A 20,719-nucleotide genomic window follows, 5' to 3' on the forward strand; every position below is an offset into this window, starting at 1 on the left:
TGTGTGTGTGTGTGTGTGTGTGTGTGTGTGTGTGTGTGTTCTAGCCTTGTTGAACCGTGACTCCAGAATCACTGCAACTCCAGAATAAAGCTCTTACTGATGATGAATGAAAGAACTATACAACACTGTGACCAAGTCTTAATTCAAACCCTTAACTGATCTATCTTCCATTCTGATATACTGATTATATAGGCACAACTCTTACGTGCATGTATGGGTGTAAAATCGCTGCAATTAAAATCCCTAGCTGAAAGTCTTAATTGTTAACCGTCTGTTGTCTGTGAAGTGTCATTTTGTTGAGAAGAATGTGTGAGTGACAGGTGACAAGCAATCGCTGATGAATGTGAGGGAGTTAATGGAGGCGCTCTGGCTGTGGGCCTGAGCCGCACCCTGGCAGCATCGCATTTAATAGAAATGGAAATGGCACGTTGCTTATTGTTATACGCATGACAGTCTCGCCTTCCTCCACACTTTTCGACACAGAGAACAGACAAAGGACATCACAGTGGCTGTCGCACATTAGAACAATACCAAGCTGTGAGCAAGTCATAGACATCGGGGAGAAAGAAAGAGCGACGAAGGAGAGCAACACGGAGAGACGGTGAGATCGAGAAAATGGGCTAAGAACTGGAGGAATAAAGATTAAACCAAACAAGAACAAAGAGACACAGAAAAGAAAAGACAATGAGCATAGACAAGAAGGAAAAGCATAAGAATAAAAAGAGAGCAAAGCAAATACAAAGAGGTAGGCACGATTCCAAAGATGTGGATTAAAGATAACAATCTTGCATACAGGAGCGCACGGCCTGGCTAGAGAATGAGAAGGGAAAAAAGAGCATAAAAGGACACGAAAAGCCAACGTCTGGTCACAGATCTGTAAACGAACGCATTGGAGTGGACCATGTGGGAGGAAAACATTTACTCTGACCAACGAGCTTCTGATAATGTAAACTCCAGACACACCAAGCGATGTGAGCTAGCTATAATTGCTGCAAAAACCATTACCTCTTATTAACAGAACATGTGCAAGCCAATGTGCCTGCATCCTAGCTCCAAGCTGCTCCAGCTGCTCGATTAGCACAACCCCACTGTAATGAACCAGGCAGAGATGAGACCTAGTGGTGTCCTGAATAAGCAATAGCTATAACCACTGTTTATCCAAGTTCACATTTAGCCAGCAAGCGATCTGAAACTAAAATGCCTACTTTAACAGTTTGCATCATGCACGTTTAACTTTCAGGGATGTTTTAAATCCACCTACTGGAAGGTTTTAACCTGAAATTCTATTTCCATTTACTTGTTAGGTTGACACTTTTATACAAAAAAAAAAAAAAAGGGTGGGGGTGTCAGTCGGCGCTTCTTTGTGAGACAGACCACAGACTCTGTACTCACTCACTCACTCATTTTCTACCGCTTATCTGAACTACCTCGGGTCACGAGCCTGTGCCTATCTCAGGCGTCATCGGGCATCAAGGCAGGATACACCCCGGACGGAGTGCCAACCCATCGCAGGGCACACACACACACACACACACACACACTCTCTCATTCACTCACGCAATCACACACTACGGACAATTTTCCAGAGATGCCAATCAACCTACCATGCATGTCTTTGGACCGGGGGAGGAAACCGGAGTACCCGGAGGAAACCCCCGAGGCACAGGGAGAACATGCAAACTCCACACACACAAGGTGGAGGCGGGAATCGAGCCCCCAACCCTGGAGGTGTGAGGCAAACGTGCTAACCACTAAGCCACCGTGCCCCCAGACTCTGTACTACATTTAACAATTATTTATTTAACACTAAATATAAAATTTAAACAACATATAATAATAAATAAGAAAGTGCAAAACAACATTCAAAATTTTGCGGACACGCATTTTATCAACTGGCTAGTTATCCTCCAGACAGTGACGGACCACGTCTGTCTCTCATTTCGGCCGTGTGGCGCGCGTCGCCGCTCGCGGTGTGAAGTGTGTGTGTTATTCTCCGAGATGCACTTGATGGCGGAATTTTTTCCCAGCATAGGCGGGCCACCCGAACTGCAAAGTGCTGCAGGAAACCCTGGTAAGTAAAAGTGCAATTATTCATTCATTCATTCATTCATTTTCTACCGCTTATCCGAACTACCTCGGGTCACGGGGAGCCTGTGCCTATCTCAGGCGTCATCGGGCATCAAGGCAGGATACACACTGGACGGAGTGCCAACCCATCGCAGGGCACACACACAAAGTGCAATTAGTCATCTAAAAAAAAAAATATAGAGGTTTTGTGGTGGCTCAATATTTCCGGCTGTGGGTTTCTGATCAGAAGGTTAAAGGTACAAGCTGTCACCGTTGGGTCCTTGAGCAAGGCCCCGACCCCTTTCTGCTCCAGAGGTGCTGTATCACGACTGACTCTGAGCTCTGACCCCAACTTCCTGGGATATGCGAAGAAAAGTATTTCACTGTGCTATAATGTATACGCGACGAATAAAAGCTGCTTCTTTAAAGACTGGAAAATCTCAAAGTGCAGCTTTAAATTCATGCCAGTGCTTCAATTCAAGTAGAAAGAGTTCAATTACTTAAATTATGAACAGAAAATCTGTCTGCCTCAGGCACTGATTGGAGTTAATGATGCTACCTTAGTGCTCCTTTAACTGTACAGGTTTCACCAACTTTGCAGTTGAACATCACACAAGTGTGCAAGAATTTCTTGCTCGGGTATTATGCAAAATATCCGATTTATTGCCACTCAGCAAAAGTTTTGGCAGAGTCAGTATTATTTAATTAAAATCTCACCACTGATACGATACTTGACTAAAAGCCGCTAATAGCAGGGCGACGTAGGATTAGGCGAAACCCAAAGAACAGCTATAAACAGAGTGGTAGAGACGATGAAACGGAAACAACACACGCTAATGGACAGGAGCTCGCTTTCAAGTACGCTTTTGTCTACGTGACCACTTTGTCCCTGTTTTCTGCACAATCCTGATTTCCGTAGTTTGTGCAAATTGTAGTCATTTTCGTTCACTGCAGCTTTATTGTTAGAGGATCTTTATCCTACTATATCATCTGACATGGAGAATAACTGATATTATACAATCTGTTATAGAAATTAACTACAATTTTTTCCTAGGATCATCTCATACTGTACCATGGGACAAGTAGTAATCTTTAAAGACTGGATTTAGGGAAATGGAAAAAATAAATAAATACATTTACTTCAAGCACAAGACTTAAAGGTGCTTTGTTATAATCCATCTCGATCAAGGACCAAACACTGACAGACACTGAGCCAAGACTGGCCATTAATATGTATCGGCTAAAGCCTGATTACAGGAATCTCTTCTCACTTATACAAAACGCTCCTAACCAAACCAGAAGCCTTGGATTAACACAGATATCTGAGACTGGTACAAAGCACCAGCTCACTTACATGACGAAAATTGCTAAACAAGAGACTTGGAATTGTTTAAGAAAAGCCACAAGAATGGCCAAAAGCTGTTCTGAGATAATCAAATAATAACGTCTGTGACTGCTAACATATGTAACAAGGACTCCGAATCATAACGGGTTCTAAAGAAAATCCTGGCAGTTTTAATAACAGCACTGTCTCTCATCTAGATGATCTTAACAGGTTCTACGTGTGTGCTGAGTGTGACTCACGGTGTTGCCACTGAAACCTGTGAAAAATGTCCTCATGCACTCCCTTCAGGTAAGACAGCTGAAGCGAGAGGGGTTTTTAAAGCTGTTAATGCATGCTAAGAAAGTAGATCATGATGTGTTCTTATAACGTGGCTCTTAGTTATTTTTATATTGTCAAAGTCATTACATAAGGTTTGGCTTATCCTCAATTCCACTGTATTTCTATGAAGACAGACGTGTTGCTTATCTATACATTGTGATTATTTGTATCTATAATACACTTCCAAAACCCTAACCACTGAACCACAAATTGTATTTTACCATCATGCTAAAGCTAAGGAACCTTAACTCTTTTAGCGTATGCTTTAAAATAGCTATTAGTCTTTCCTGCGAGTGTTAGAAAAATAAAAGTGTGTTTTAATATAGGAGCACCACAAGAGTGCCTCTGATCAAACCTTATAACACCAGAAGAGTCAAAATATTTGTTATAATGAGGATGTGTGAAGGATGGAGGTGAAGAATCTGTTTGTTTGGGCAGTTAGAATAGCAAACAGAAGCAGACATGTACGCATACACACATGAGCTCTAATACAGTACACACGCATGCACCGTGTGTCATTTCCGTGTCATGCGAAGGATAGCAGTGATTCATGTATGTACAGTATGTAATCTTTATGGACATGTCTGTTTTGAGTGTGCGAATGTGAGCGCTTGCATACGAGAAAACCGGGGCTCGGAAAAGTCCGTGACAGAAGGTGAATTTACAGCTGTTAGTTTGAGGGACGTTGTCCATCTCAGGGGCTATGACATGGAGCGTCCTCCATGGAATCGCTAAGACGTCGATTATACTCGCCCTTGAGAGGCCTGAGCAATCATCGAGACCTGTCTGCAAGGGGGCCATTATTTAAGGAGATGACTGCTCTCTGCTTACTTTGACTCCACAGAGAACTCTCTCTGTCTCCAATGTCAGCCACAATGTCAACCGTCTCAGTGTCAGCCACCTCTGGGTTAGCAGCTTCTGGAAAACTGATACAGATACTGTAGTGTGGCTAGGATCTCTATCAAAAATATAAAGAAAACACCTTTATTTACTCGTTTATTTCTGGTGTTTATGACATGCAAGAGCGCACACATACGTTATTTAGGAAAGGTAAAGACGAATCTGTTATTCTTTCTAGTGAATCAAATAACACAAAGAAATGACTCGTGCCTTGCAATTCCATGCTCCATTCTGGACCGGTGAGCAAGCTTAAATAAGTTCATGGAATCCTACATAATTGTTAGGGGGCATTACATTAGGTGTATATGACATACAATATGACATGACTAACAAGTCAGACTAAGAAATCAGCTCCAGCCTCTACTTTACATCATTTGTTTTGCTTTTAGTTAGTCATTGTTCAGTGGTTCTGTTGTTCTTATTTCATATTTCTTATTATATATATATATATATAGTACTGTGCAAAAGTTTTAAGCAGGTGTGAAAAAATATGTGAACAAAGAACGAATTCAGAGATATAAATAATGAGTGTTTATTTCTGTCAATTTACAAAATGCAAAGTGAACAAACAAAAGAAAAATCTAAATCAAATCATTATTTGGTGTTACTACCTTTTGCCTTCAAACCAGCATGAAGTGATGGCATGGCCCCCACAGAGACCTCCGTGAAGTTGGCACCCCATAAAAAGAAATAATCACCAAAACTATGCCATTCGTTTGTGCTACGTTTGTGCTGGTTTGGTGTTTGAGATATTAAACATTATTTTTTTGACCGTGTGACGTCACTTTCCACCCCACATCGCCCCAAATCGCTCAAAACCGGCTTAGTTCGTTTGCGCTCGATTTGTGCCCATGTGTGACATTAAAACAAACACTGTATCTGTTTTCCTTCCTGAGATATAACCCAAATATTTTCGGGAACTGTGACGTCACTCTCCACCCCAGTTCGACTAAATCACACAAAACTGGTGTCATTCGTTTGTGCTCGATTTGTGCCGGTTTTTGTGCCGTTGAAATGAACGTCAAGTATATTTCCCCTTCTTAGAAATAACAAAAACAATCTGGAGCTGTGACGTCACTCCCCACCCCATGCCGTCCAAATCTCTCCAAACTGGTGGCGTTCGTTTGTGCTCGATTTGTGCCGGTTAAAACGTCGCACAGTAAAAAAAAAAAGGTTTAATATCTCAAACACCAAACCAGCACAAACGTTCGTTTTTGCGGCACAAATCAGCACAAACGTAGCACAAACGAATGGCATATTTTTGGTGATTATTTCTTTTTATGGTGTGCCAACTTCACGGAGGTCCCACAGAGCCCTGATCTCAACATCATCCAGTGTGTCTGGGATTAAATGAAGAGACAGAAGGATGTGAGAAAGCCTACTGTACTGTACATCCACAGAAGATCTGTGGTTAGTTCTCCAAGATGTTTGGAACAACCTACCAGCCGAGTTCCTTCAAAAACTGTGTGCAAGTGTACCTAGAAGAATTGCTGCTGTTTTGAAGGCAAAGGGTGGTCACACCAAATATTGATTTGATTTAGATTTCTCTTTTGTTCATTCACTGCATTTTGTTCAAATAAATGTTTAACACTTCCATTTTTGAAAGCATTCTTTGTTTACAGCATTTTTTCACACCTGCCTAAAACTTTTGGTCAATTTCATATTTTTTCACATATCGATGCTATTGGTCAGTCCCCACGTAGGTCTGTTATTTTTACAAGTTATTAACCAATCTAAAGTCTTGAAAATAGCTTGAGCGCAAATCTCATAACTCCACTGGACACTTCAACTGTCCACCAACTGTCAACTGTCTTCTTCACTCCACGGAAGAGCTTCGCGGCATATTTCTCCTCAAGAAGAGTCGCAACGACTCAACACGTCTTCTGAGGTAAATGTCTTCAAAACATTGGGCTCAAAGAAAAAAAAATCTTGACCACCTTTTATATATAAATAAAAGGCAAGGAAATCAATCAACACGCAATAGCTAACTGGGAAAAACTCAATTAAGACATGTACACTGATGTGCTCCATCCACTTTCCTCTATGAGATCTGAACCTTCAAATCCGAAGAAATGTCTGCTGTTTCTTTTTTACCAGACGATGGTCTGTTCAATAAGAGAACAGGTCTTGACCTACAGAAACCGCTGCTGCTTTGACCCGCTGCCACAGCAGTCTGCTCAGCTGAATTATCTCAAATAAAGACATGCTGAACCATAAAAGTGGGCAAGGTAAGATGCATTAAATATAATAAATCCAATACGTCTGAGAGGAAAAGGAAAACGAGTACACTGACGATTCTAAAAGCTCAGGGAAATGTCTGGGAGATGTCATTAGATGGTCCTAGTGGCTGAGGGCTCTTTCACGAACAGAAAGAGAAAGTCGTTCTACACTCATGACTCAAAAGCTTCAACTCGACATGAAGCACTTTAACGATAGAAGGAATAATGTACAAATTCAGACAGCCATTGAGCGGAAGGTAGGAGGGAGCTGTCACTCAGGACAGAATGATTTATTTGAAATCTTCTGTGTAGTATTTTTTTTAAAGCACTCCTACGCTCCAATTTTAACAATCTTACTGTATGTGCAGAATCTCAGGTCATACGCAACCAACATCTTTTACTACTTCAGTTCGTCAGTTCTTCAATTAAAATGAACTTCTTTGACTTGTTTAATAGCTAGTATCTAAAATTGTAAGCAGTCTCAGTGAAGCTGATCTGTATACTGGGAGAACTGGTTGTGAGGAAACGTAGGGCAATGTTTCTGAGAGGTTGAAGGATACCAGAGAACCCAGAGCTTTGTGGTGGACCACCATACCACCTGGTAGAAGAAGTTAGTAATCCTCATTAAGCTAAATTTAAAACCTACCAATGGAAATTGTTTTAGATTTATTTTCTCTTTATATTCTACAAATGGCTGATATACACATAACCAAGCAGCCAGATGCCAAGAGTGATCAGAGGTAATTCACGAAGATGATGACTCACCGCAAGAGCCGACATGCTGGAGGCGGATGTTCTTGTTGGTAGAGCAGGCCTTCATGTTGAGCGCACACTCGCTGGGGTAGTCTAAGCCATCGCTGCCACACACTGTAACCTTAGGCACGTGATCACAGCTCAGAGGACACATGCACTTAGCCGAGAGGCCGTCAGAAGACTGGATGCAGGTGCTGCCGTAGCTACACGTCACCTCACTGCAGGGATCCTTCAAAGCTGAAAAAGACAAAAAATACATTTTTAGATCTAAGTTTTAGATCTAAAATGCACTGTAAAAACTTACAGCATTTAGTTGCACAAAATGTTCCCTAATCTCAGAGTTTGCTTGCTGGGAAACCTAAAGTGGCAGCTAATGTAATGTAATAACATATGACAAACTACTTAGCTAGTGAAGAGCATAATCTTGACTAAAGAGGCAAATAAATATATGGTCATGTAGCGCATTGTGTTTGGGTCCTCAACACAAAATGAGCAAGTCATTGGCCAACATATGATCTTCATATTACACATATCAGACGAGATATTATTTGCGTCAAGCTAGCTTTTTTTTTCTAGGCATGTTTAACCACAAGGTAATTCTGTAAGCTATGTAGGAGAGTAACATAACAGCTTTAACGCTGGACTTTAGTGTTTAGTGTTTCCACATATCTGCATGTTCCTGAGCCTGAAAAAAAAAAAATCATGCCTTGAACAATGTGCATAGCAAGTGGTTGGTCTTGGTAAGCATAGCACTCACTATTGTTTTAGCATCAAGGCCTGTTAAAGCACCATAACAAGCACTGAGTTTCAACATGATAAACATTGTTCTGAAAAGTCAATAAAGGAATAAATGAACTTACTCTTCTTTCATTCATCCATTAAAAAAAAATCACCTGTATCGTAAATCCCAGATACCGAAGTGTCTCAAATGCTAGTGATTTGTCTGCCCTTATTTGCTTGGTGACTTTTATGGAAAGAAAAAAGATACACAGACTGATATATTATAAGTCACTGATCAAAACCCATCTGAATTCGCTAATCTGTGAACTACCTATTTATAGGTTAGAATAATCTGCACTAGACCATGTAGAACACATGCATGGACCTGGATATGAAGAACTTTCCCTCAGTCAATCTGCCTATCTGTATATCTTCAAAACTTAAGCTGCCAACTTCAGTTGCCAATTCTGAACATCCCCCAGAGAGAATATGCCTGTGTTTGTGAGAAATGAGCCAGGCTGCTGCTCATCTAATGCCTGTTTTGTGTGGAAATAATGCTGGGAGGTCTCGTCTCGACCAAGCCTCGTCCATCAACCCAGGCTTTAAAAAGCAGGTTAAAGCGAGGCATGATGCTGAAGCACTTCCTCCAGCTCTTTTACGTGTATGAGGTAAACCAGATGGTACAGAGCTCCACTTTCCCTATTCAGTCACAGCTGGATGACTGCAGAAACAAGTCCCTCTAATTTACCCGATTCAAACAGGCTTTGCATCCACAATGCATTCTCAATTGCTATGCTTCAGCATTTCTCCACGGCAGTAGAGGGGACCTAATCAGTCTATTTTCTTTGGCTCTAAAAATGAGAATGTCGTGTTTTCCTCTAAACGACTTTGTCTCTATCTTATTAAACACCTCACCACTCAGGAATGACTTTAATTCTACGTAAATGAAAAAGAAAAAAAAAATTTTTCGAGCCAGGCTGAAAGGTGATCAGACTGAAATAAATATGTATTTGGATTTGATGCGCTTCCTTCAGAAGAGCCGCGCGATCGTTATCGTTATTATATATTGTGATAAATATTCATGCGAGGCATTGAGGAAAGCGCAGACAGGAAGCGAGCAGGGAGTGGCACTTCAGAGCGGCTCTGTTTCATTTCCTACAGTCCAGTGGCCCTAGCGTCCCCAGGCGCACTCTGCTATATTGCCTATTATCACTCCCTTTGTCCATGCCTCGCGTTTTTCATCAGAGCTGCATATCAGCTCACAATCCCATGATGCATCATTTGCTGCCTTTATTCTGTGTGAATCTGAACCAACTCCAGTCCACTCATCTGGATGAAGATGAATTTTTTCTCAGATCTCCCTATAGACCACGGTACACTTTCTGCTTGCTTGTTTCCTTCCTATTCCACATGCAGTACATGCAGAACATATTAATGAAAGGATGAGCTTGGTAGAGGCTTCATCTGGGGAGAGATTAAAGTGAGTTCTCTGTAGAACTCCTCTGTCTTGGAAAATGATGCCTCCTTTCTTTTTTCCTATCACACCACTCAGAACGTGCAACACTTCCGGCACTTTCCGGCAAGCTCACTAAATCAAGCACTGTCAAGCGTTAAAAAAAAAAAAAAAAAAAAAAGAAACAATTTTTGCTCGCCAGGAAGTGGGAGCTATTAAACAGATGACAAAGAGTGAGCTCATTCAGCATTAGCTCAGGGGACCGCCATGGATCAGAGGTGTTGGTCTTTACACCTTTTTGGAGCTACTGCTATTGATAAAACGCCTCTGACTCATGTTTTCTCATCTCGTCATCCCGGTTTAATAGCAAGCAGGTGGAGAAATGAGCTATTTCAAGTCACCTGGCTAATATTCCACAGCATTTTAGCTATAAATTAATATAGGAACAGTTCCCCTTTACAAGACCGCAGCAGACACCCCTAAATCAGAGTGATCAGACCGTCTGCGCTTCGGTCCCCAGGTCAAGTGTAAGTCATCACCCTCTCACTTCCAAGTAAAGTCCCTCGGCCGCTAGTCTTTAATGAGTTGCTTGGAGGGACGCTGCTGGTACAAATTGCATCATTTATCACTAGGGCTAAAAGTATTTATTGTCAAAGCTAAACAAAAATGAGGAAAGAGGAAATTATCTGTACTCTTACTGCAGTACGTGAGAACATGCTGTTCGGATTTTTGTATAATTAATTCGGAATATTCAGAAACGTGTTGTCCAAACTCTCCAACTTCCTTCCTCTATGGCTAATCAACAAATCAACGTTTCAGCAAATCTCATACTCTTCCTTTTCTTGCTAATGTTTGTAGGCTTAAAACATGGTGTGAGACACAATTATCAACAGTATATAAAAAAACGTAAGGTTAGCCGGCTAGCTAAGTTTGCCAAACCCTCTCTGTGATTATTAGCTTGTTAGACTAGCTAGTCAGATCTTTGGATGTTTTGGGGTATATTAAACTTAAGATGTCATTTCAATGTTCAGCAGCGATCGGCTGCGTTCTACAGTAAGTGACATATCTAAGTTCACCTTTTATGACATATCTACAGTAAGTCGTTCTACTTAGATACGTACAGTATGTGTATCTCTCATAGGCTATGTAGCTAGGAATATGTACAAATGTACATAAGGAATCGAGTAAGCGAATGAAACACTGAGAGGATATGGCTAAACTTACCTTTCTTTATATACAGATGATCATTTTGCCCTGCAACAAATGTATTATTAAGAGAAGGGACAGAATGAGATTTGCTTAAATACACAATGCTAATAGAATAAAAATGCCACTGGTTGAAAGTGTGTAGAGTATCAGCTACTTAGATTTGGACAAGTACACAAATTGGCTGTAAAAATGTAAGAAACATAAAAGGCAGTATGATGCTGATTTGCCAGGCGAACCACAGAGAAAGCGAGATGAGGGGGAAAGCCTAAGAGAGAAGGCCCCTCAGTGAGAGTAGGAAGAAATGCATCCGGAGCTGGAGCTCTGTTTATTCTCAAGCTTCTCTGAACTCGGGCTGAGATCCTCTCAGCTAATTAACTCTGTAGTGAAATTCCAAAGTTCTGGCAGGTTAAAGTTTTGATAATGAGCGAAGAGGAGGAGGAATAATGCAATGTAGGCACATTCACTCCAGCTATGGCCCTTCAGCCCTGCACTGCAAAAACTAATAAGTAAATGTGAAGGCACAAACAGGAGGAAGGAAATAGTGAGGCAGAAAGAGTGAGGGAGAGAGAGAGAAAGAGGGAGGGAGGGAGGGATGCAAATATTCATTCACCCTTCCGCCTTTCTGTCAGTGTTAGATTGTGTTTGTGTTGTATTAAAGTATAATTTAAGCTGGGAGCTGTCACTGAGTGCTCTCTGTGTGTGTGTGTGTGTGTGTGTGCGTGTGCGCGCGTGTGTGTGACGGCTTTGCTTAATGATGTCAGGTGAGAAAGTGTGTGCACCTTATTAACTATACACATATTAAGGACATAATTACATACGAAACACATAATTCAGAACAAATAGGTCAAATTTTCTAAATACAGACTTAAATGCAGACGTGAATACGAAGTGCAATATTTGTAATTATTTTTCAAAAGCTTGCCAGAACGATTCACAGGTCATCTGATTCCCTAGTGATTAGGCTACTAGTTTGTTTAAACTGTATGATGGGAAACAGAACTTAACTAAATTCTTTATAATATACCACGGAAAAAAACAAACAAAAATACAATTCTTCAGGCTCAGGATATGCCAACTTTTCCCTTTAAATGACAAAACCTATACATATTTGGAACACATACAGATTGTAGCATGGCTTTAGATGTCTAATTCATACTGTGCACTATTTTTGAGGTCTGCCTTGGTGTATAAAGTGAGTGTCTACAGAATACTGATAATGCACCGTGCGGTTAGATTCAGGTGTATCTTCATTACGCCCAAACAAATCCAATCCAGATGCAGATTCTGAAAGGACTGTTTATACGGTATGTACCCTAAACACTGCAATCAGATTGAAATATTCCTTTAAGATATTCCTTTTTTTTTTTTTTTTTTTTTATTCGTCCCACAATGGGGAAATTTCTCTGTTACAGCAGCAAAAAATATATAAAAATAATAAAGAATAAAGCCATAATATAATATACAGTATATACAAAAACAAAAATGTATAAAAAGAGTAGTGGTTACACTGAAAGGCATATTGCACATAGGTAATATTGCACATGTACATGTTCTGGCTTCATCAATGACCGGTTCTTTCCACCGCACGCCAAGTGACGTACGCACCACTGAATCCGATCGAGAAAATAACCGGTATTAAGTGTTTACATGATGTAAAAAAAAAAAAACACTCACCGGCCACTTTATTAGGTACACCTGTCCAACTGCTCGTTAACACAAATTTCTAATCAGCCAATCACATGGCAGCAACTCAATGCATTTAAGCATGTAGACATGGTCAAGACGATCTGCTGCAGTTCAAACCGAGCGTCAGAATGGGTAAGAAAGGAGATTTAAGTGGCTTTGAACGTGGCATGGTTGTTGGTGCCAGACGGGCTGGTCTGAGTATTTCAGAAACTGCTGATCTACTGGGATTTTCACGCACAACCATCTCTAGGGTTTACAGAGAATGGTCCGAAAAAGAGAAAATATCCAGTAAGCGGCAGTTCTGTGGGCGCAAATGCCTTGTTGATGCCAGAGGTCAGAGGAGAATGGCCAGACTGGTTCGAGCTGATAGAAAGGCAACAATAACTCAAATAACCACTCGTTACAACCGAGGTATGCAGAAGAGCATCTCTGAAGGCACAACACGTCAAACCATGAGGCGGATGGGCTACAGCAGCAGAAGACCACACCGGTACTAGTAAGGTGTACCTAATAAAGTGGCCGGTGTGTATATATATATATGTGTATATATATTTACTGTTAATCAGATCATTTCATATCTACACCACATCTTACAGTTGGATCTAGTTTATTTATGGTAGACTGAGGTGTTTACATGAAGAGTATGTGTATGTAACTCTGTGTATAATGCCTGCATATTATTTCTGCCTGTATGTGATATCTTCCCCACTCCATTTGCATACCGTCCAAACTTAACTGTGCAATATTTATTCCATGTTCATAATGTGCACAGATACATCTCCTCCCTCTATGTATAGTCTCATAGAGAGAGAGACTGTAAAAAAAAAAAAAATCAGTTGAATAAAGGCATCCTGAATGTTGACTCTAATGAGGAGGAAGGGATGGGTACATCCAGCTTTTTCTCCTTCCAGAACTTTCCTACTACTAACTCTTTCTGTCACACTTCCACACAAACCCGTTCCAAACCCACGCAGTCTCCACATACACTGTTTTGCACTCACGCTGAGGCATAAATCCAGAAATAGAGGCGACGCTGAGACAAAGGAGGAAGACCCTTTCCACACCTTCATTCGCACGTACTCACACAGACACACATGCTCCAATCACCAAATTCTGCTCTGTGCTCCCACCCGTGTCTTGTGTCATACTCGGCTCTGCTCGGTGATTCAGTTTTTTGATGTATTTCTTCAAAGGGCTTATTTGACTGCAGCTGTCTTTCTCTCTTATATGCGTTAGCTGTGAATGCAAAAAAAAAAAAAAAAACAGGCACAGAAACTGATAAAACATGCCGTCGCTGCTGAAGCTCAAAGGCCAAGATGCTTTCTGGCAATACTGCGTATGAATTTGTGCTTGCCTAAACCTACAGCAGAAGGAGCCATGTGGAGCTAAACAGTAACAGTAAGAACACACCTCTGCTCTCATTCTACCTTCCCGAGCACACTCTACCAAAACATACTGTCTGCTTTATCTTTGTTTAAACAGGATGCTAAGCTTGCCCAATTTCTCTGCTGCCATCCGACAGTGTGTGTGTGTGTGTTTAAGTGTGTTTAATATGCTCAGAGAAGCTGCATTTATTAAAGAACGATTAACAACAAAGCTCACAAAAGTGCCCAGTGCCTTGTGCTACACATCAATCAACTGAAGCATCACATGCGTGTTAGGACTATCTGAAGGTCATGGTGGGTCAATGGTGTCTGCCAGCAAGCAAACAGAAAGCTGGACCCCACGAAGGCCACCGAAGGCTTTCACAGTAATCATTTGAGAAGCAAAAAGAAAGAACGCAGTCTACACACAATTTCTTTCATATTCACAATGATGAAAATGAAATAGGGAACCGCGGCTAAAAGCATCATCCATTGGAAATGGTTGCTTTCCTAATAAAATACGTTTTGAGACAAATCAGCAGCCTTCCGACAGCTCGCGCTCTGCCAAAACACACAACAACAGACAAACAAACATGGTCCTGCATGCACATCCATATTCATATCCATATAAATATTTATGTTATCATTACTGTGGACTGATTTCACTGCGTATAGAAATAGCCCTTTGACCAGTAAAGCACTTCCACACACACAATTTTGGTAAGAAATGAAATATTTCAATTAATTATCCCAAGTAAAGCTCAGTGATTAATACTAACGAACTATGAACCTCGGTATTAATGAAGCATAAATAATTTAAACCGAGTAACACTCGCTTTAATTTCATTGTTGAAAAACCAAACTAAATAATGAACATCTGCTTTAACTAAAAACAAATTAATCCATAACTAAAACTATGCCACTGATAACTAACATGTATTCACTCCGAAACTTTTTCTCTGTTAATCTGCAAAATTAGGCTGAATGGAAGATTCCAGCAATTTACCCCATAGCTTTTAGTGACATAACGTATACTACAGCACCGATGAATATTTGGAAAACATCCGAGTCTTTCCTGTCCGATGAGTCAGAAGGTGTTGATTTACTTTCCATAACTACATGGCTTTGTAACAGGTTTATATTAACACGTTATTGTTTCTATAGCAACAGCTAATTCATAGGGACTTGTATAGCGAATGTGCCACATGATCCGAGACTTGTGATGAATGGATTCAAAAAAACGGTTACGATGATATAAAATGCCTTTCATGGGTCAACATTCAAAAGAAAAGTAGCTTGATTTCTAAGCATTCCTGATAGGTAACTGAATGTTGTGTCGTTCTTTAATTATCAAAAGAGATTGTTTGATTGTTGTACAAATTATTGTTGTACAAGTGCAAGTACACGTGTAAAAAAAACCCTTAAGGATATGTTGTTCATGAAAATAATTAACAATAATAGAGTAGTAACAGGGGGGCACGGTGGCTTAGTGGTTAGCACGTTGGCCTCACACCTCCAGGGTTGGGGGTTCGATTCCTGCCTCCGCCTTGTGTCTGGAGTTTGCATGTTCTCCCCGTGCCTCGGGGGTTTCCTCCGGGTACTCCGGTTTCCTCCCCCGGTCCAAAGACATGCATGGTAGGTTGATAGGCATCTCTGGAAAATTGTCCGTAGTGTGTGATTGTGTGAGTGAATGAGTGTGTGTGTGTGTGCCCTGCGATGGGTTGGCACTCCGTCCAGGGTGTATCCTGCCTTGATGCCCAATGACGCCTGAGATAGGCATAGGCTCCCGTAACCCGAGGTAGTTCGGATAAGCGGTAGAAAATGAGTGAGAGTGAGTGAGTGAGAGTAGTAACACTTCCGAATGCCTCACACCATCATGCCGTATACTGTATATTACTTTCCTATAACAGGAAATCTCATCATGCTTCATTCCTAACTTAATGTGCTCGGTTGTTTATATGGACTTATTTTAGTCAGCAAAGAAATTAATTATTATTCAATACAGTAATGTTTATTATGTAACAACAAAACAATGCTAAAAACAATAAATCTTACCGTCAGTTACTTAATAAACAGACTATTGGTCCATCCCATCTGCACTGTATTTCACATACGCGGTGTATACGATCCTGATCCTGCTGATGTTCTTATACCATGCTGTCTTGTCTATTGCGAACACGTAAGTGCAGCGCTGCAGAAACAATTCTATCAGAGTCCTTGTTTTGTCCTTGACCTGCCTCTCTTAGAGCGGCCGAGTGCCTCAGAGAGAGTTCGCGCCCCACTGCCTGATGGGAAAACCATTTCTCTCCTTGCATTAACCTGAGAGAGAAGGGGCAGGAGCCCAGCGGCCATGCTGCTCTATGATTATGACTTCTTCATCCAAAGGGGTTGGGGTGTGTGTGTGTGTGTGTGTAGGTGGGTGTGAGAGAGAGAAAGAGAAAGAGATGAGAAAAAGAGAAACTGAACTGAAGTGTGATAGCTTTTAGCTTTTCGCACAGCGATTAGCTGACTGAATTAAAATCGTGCATGTGCAGTACAGTATGCACAGGTGATGTGTGTAAAATACTACGTTCTTGTATCTGAACAGAACACCAGAGTACTGAGAAAAAACAAAGAGGCAGCAGTGTTAATATTCATAAGCAAACAGGAGAGAAGATGGCGTACAAGGATTAGTTATATAACTGTGTGCCAGGGAAGATATGAAAATGAATGTACCACTCAATATCCATTATGTCCCACAGCTAGGAGAAACCTTTTCTTTTTGTTAACGAGAGCTTCATAACATGAATATCTTTTTAGAAATTCTATTCTATATTATAAGTCCAGAATATTCGAAAATGCACCCAGACGCATACAGTACACAGGGACTAAGGTAATGTAAGTAAAGTAAGAGAATAAATAGTACAGTAACATGTAATAAATCAATGTATCCAGCCTACGAGATAACAGAGTAAGATTTTATAATTGTGTTACTGTTCTAATTATAGATTACTCTATTGTACGACTCTTTCTTCTTATTTTAGAAATATCAGCCTTGCATCTGAGCAGAATACGGGAAAAATAATAATGCATTATTCAGGCGAACCCGATGCATAAATACATGAGTAAAAGTTGCTCTTGTGTGCTATTCGAGGAGTGAGTGTGTGGGAAATGTGGCTTTTTAATGCGTCTAGCCTGCTGTAATCTTCCTTATCGCTCTCCAACACCGTGCCTGGGCCTTGTGAGGTGATTAGAAGAGGGAGGGGATAGAAAGAAAGACAGCAAGGGCAAGAAAGATAGAGAGAACCAAGAAGAGAAAGACAGGATTTGTTTAACAAGTATCACTGTTTGCCAGAGGATGAGCTGCACAGTGAGTGGCCGATAGTGCAGTTATCACTGGAGCGGATTCGGCATTCTGTGTGCGTACGTGAATCTAGGACACGGCCCTATAGGGGGCTTATGGGGCAGGGAGGCTGTGCAAGCAGGAAACAGCCCGTTATTTATTGATGAATGCCCCCTCGAGCTGACCTTCCAGCAATGCCCAGGACTTCCATCTCACAAATTCAGAAAACAGTTCCTCAACTATAGACAAGCTGGTTAACAATGCGGAGAAGCTGTAGGAGATGTTGGACCAGAATACGGCAAAACTGTGATACCTCAGAAATACAGTACGCCATTATACACTGCATGGCCAAAGGTTTGTAGATGCCTGAGCATCACACCTTCCTCAAACTGTTACCACAATGTTGGAAGCACACGCTGCCTAAGATGTCTCTATACTGTATGCAGTATTACAATCCCTTGACTGGAACTAAGAGGCCAAAACGTTGCCTCTTCCAGCCAAACAATGCCCTTTGTATAAAGTGAACACAGCAAGATCGATGAAGATGTGAGGGATTGCTTCACACTTGTAATTTAGAACCACTGATTTTTCCCTGTGGCTATAAAACCCCGGTTAGGGTTAATAATGTATGTGCAATGTTACCCTGCATTACAGTGCCGAAGATGTACAGTGTGGAACGATGAGCTGTTAGAACGTTACAGCTAGATGCTTAGCAACAAGACAAATGACAAGGCGTTACTTAAACCAGTCACTTGCTGTATTTATCCAATCATGGTTGTTGACATCGCAAATATGCAACTAAGAGCAATAACCCAGGGTTAAGAATTGTACAGTGCAAAATCAGATTATGATTAGTGAGGATTAATTGTTAACCCCTGGTAAAGTATGAGCAGTGTGAAACGTGCAACAAGTTAACTTAGGATTCTGTTTAGGTGCGGTTTAGAAAGACTTTTAAGTGTTAAAATCCCTATGGTTTGCCAAAGTTTGGTGTAAACTAGAATGCCGACTGTGCACTGTGCCTCCTTGCCTGACATCAGTGCCTTTCCTCACTAATGCTCTTGTGGCTGAATGAGCAAATCTCCACAGCTACACTCCAAAATCTAGAGGAAATCCTTACCAGAAGTGCATAGGTTATTATAACAGCAAAGGGGGATTAAATCTGGAATGGGATGTTCAACAAGCACATATTAGTGTGATGGCCAGGTGGCCATATAGTGCATTCAGGTCATGGATTTAGTGCTAACTGCATCAGTTTTGGAGGTGGAGGAAGCAGAGTAATATAACCAAAGTGCAGGGATTGATCCTGATCGTGGGTTTATGTCTTTATAGTGTTTTCTGGTTCGTCAGTTTTCTTCCACCATCAGTATTTGGAAAAATGACTCGAAATTACACAGCCAGTATTCCCAGGATAGTTTCCAGGTCCACTACAACCCTGACCAGGCTAAAGTGTTTTCTGAAGACTGCAAAGACAGCTCATGTGTTTGTCCTCAGTCTTGCAGAGAAGAAGCATTCAGACCAATTTAAAGGCAGATTTATTAAAGTGTATTATTAAATGTTGTGCAATCATTAAATGAATGGCAGCGCTAGGTCACTCTGTCCATTATTATGCTCCTGAACTGCACAGCGAGCGTGCAGTTAAACAGAGCGGCTATGTGCCTCACAAATCTAAGTGGCTAAGAAAATGAAGATAAAGAGCTGTCCTCGGTCATGTGGAATTGGTTAGAAGTGATTTATATAGACATTTTAATAGGATATTAAGAACATTAGCTATTTTTGCACTGCTGGCAGACAAGCGTGAGGCTCAGCACCACATGATATTTCAGTTTTTTTGTGGTATATTACTTGTTCCTTTTATTTTACTACAGTAAATTTGCGAGGCCTTATGTTTTTAAGATTTCTATAAAAACATGCATACTAAATTATTTAAGAAATATTAAAAATGAAAAACTGAATATGGACATGACTGGCTGAAACATATCGTGTGAGAGTCTAAAACATATATGTAAAGCTTGCGTGACCTTTCTGTGCAATATACTGGTTGAAAATATTTATGAAATATGGCCACAGGTAATAGACATTTGTTGATTCTGCTGATTTGTTGATAAATCATTCACCTGATCACCTGGTCATTGATAAATGGTTTCATTACTTAATTTGGTCGTCAGATGGCTCCGTATAATGTGCTATAATCTTAAGACTCAGGATATGACATCACCACACCACGTTTAATAGGCTGACGTCAGCTGGACTAAATATACTCTGTGATGTGTGAGGCTGAGGAGCCGTGTGGAGATCCTCCAGCAGATGGAGTGGGGAAGCCGAGGAGGAGCAGACGGGAGGTGTGAATAAAATCCCATGTCACACAGACAGGTGAAAATGTATGTGTGTGTGAAAGACAGAGAGAGAGAGAGAGAGAGAGAGAGAGAGAGAGAGAGAGAGAGAGAGAAGCACACTCTCTCACACACCCACACACATGCACACACTTACACACACACACACACACACACACACAGACACACACAACCCATTCCTCACAAACATACTCACACATTTATATGACATCACACTTTTAAACACACACTTCCCTGCAACACACATTCCTCCTTCCCTCATTCACATTCACACAGGACGGAAGTGAAAGAGCAAAAGCTAATTTACACGAGACGGAGACAACCGTGTTTATGTCGCACGGAGACTGGCTGCGTCAGAACCAAGAGCCGCATAGAACGACTATGTTGCTGTATGAACTAGAAATTTCTTTTTAACTAGTAAAAAAAAAACGGCTACAAGACTTAAAAGTGATACTGTAATGTATTCTTAATGCTTAGACTATTAGTAGTGAATGAAAGGGAATGTTTAATAGAAATGCATAGAGTGAAAGTTAAATCCTGATACTATTCTCCATTAATAGCTCTTAACTACGGAGGCTGCTGCCATTTTTCAGGTCATGTTTGTTTAAATTGTGAATTTTTTTTTATTTGGAAGATTAATTAACTTTTTTTTTCTACCAGAATCTCATCACTACAATAATTCCAGTATTATGTTAAAATGGTGGCTGTGTTCAATATTATACATGAATCATTAATCTGATCCAGAGAATTATTATTTTATTTTTTTTTTGATTGATTATCGTAGACTAACTGATCACGTGAGACTGTTGTGATGTCGGTTCAACTGTAGATCAGTAGGTGTTGTCGGCATGTGTGATTGTCAAGCAACAGCAGCGAGCTAAAAATCAGCTGTGACTACTAATTAGCAGCTTTGGCATGTTTTTCCATAATCCTGCTTTCTTGTTTGCTATGGCTTCACAAGTATGATGTGTGCAAATTCCCAGGTCAAAGATAACAGACAGATGATCTAGAC

At 40.8% G+C, this 20,719-nt stretch overlaps 1 protein-coding gene across 4 annotated transcripts in view; it reads right to left on the reverse strand.

Annotated features, from left to right (window-relative positions):
- Positions 1 to 20,719, reverse strand: part of agrn (agrin) — a 239,980-nt gene that overhangs the window by 92,147 nt on the left and 127,114 nt on the right. For all 4 annotated transcript variants that reach the window (XM_060894549.1, XM_060894548.1, XM_060894547.1 and 1 more), the window contains one exon: positions 7,615 to 7,839. In XM_060894549.1, the coding sequence (XP_060750532.1) occupies positions 7,615 to 7,839 (225 nt within the window). The remainder of the gene's footprint in view (positions 1 to 7,614; positions 7,840 to 20,719) is intronic.

This window comes from Tachysurus vachellii, chromosome 19 (assembly GCF_030014155.1).
Source record: "Tachysurus vachellii isolate PV-2020 chromosome 19, HZAU_Pvac_v1, whole genome shotgun sequence".
NCBI classification, from domain to species: Eukaryota; Metazoa; Chordata; class Actinopteri; order Siluriformes; family Bagridae; genus Tachysurus; species Tachysurus vachellii.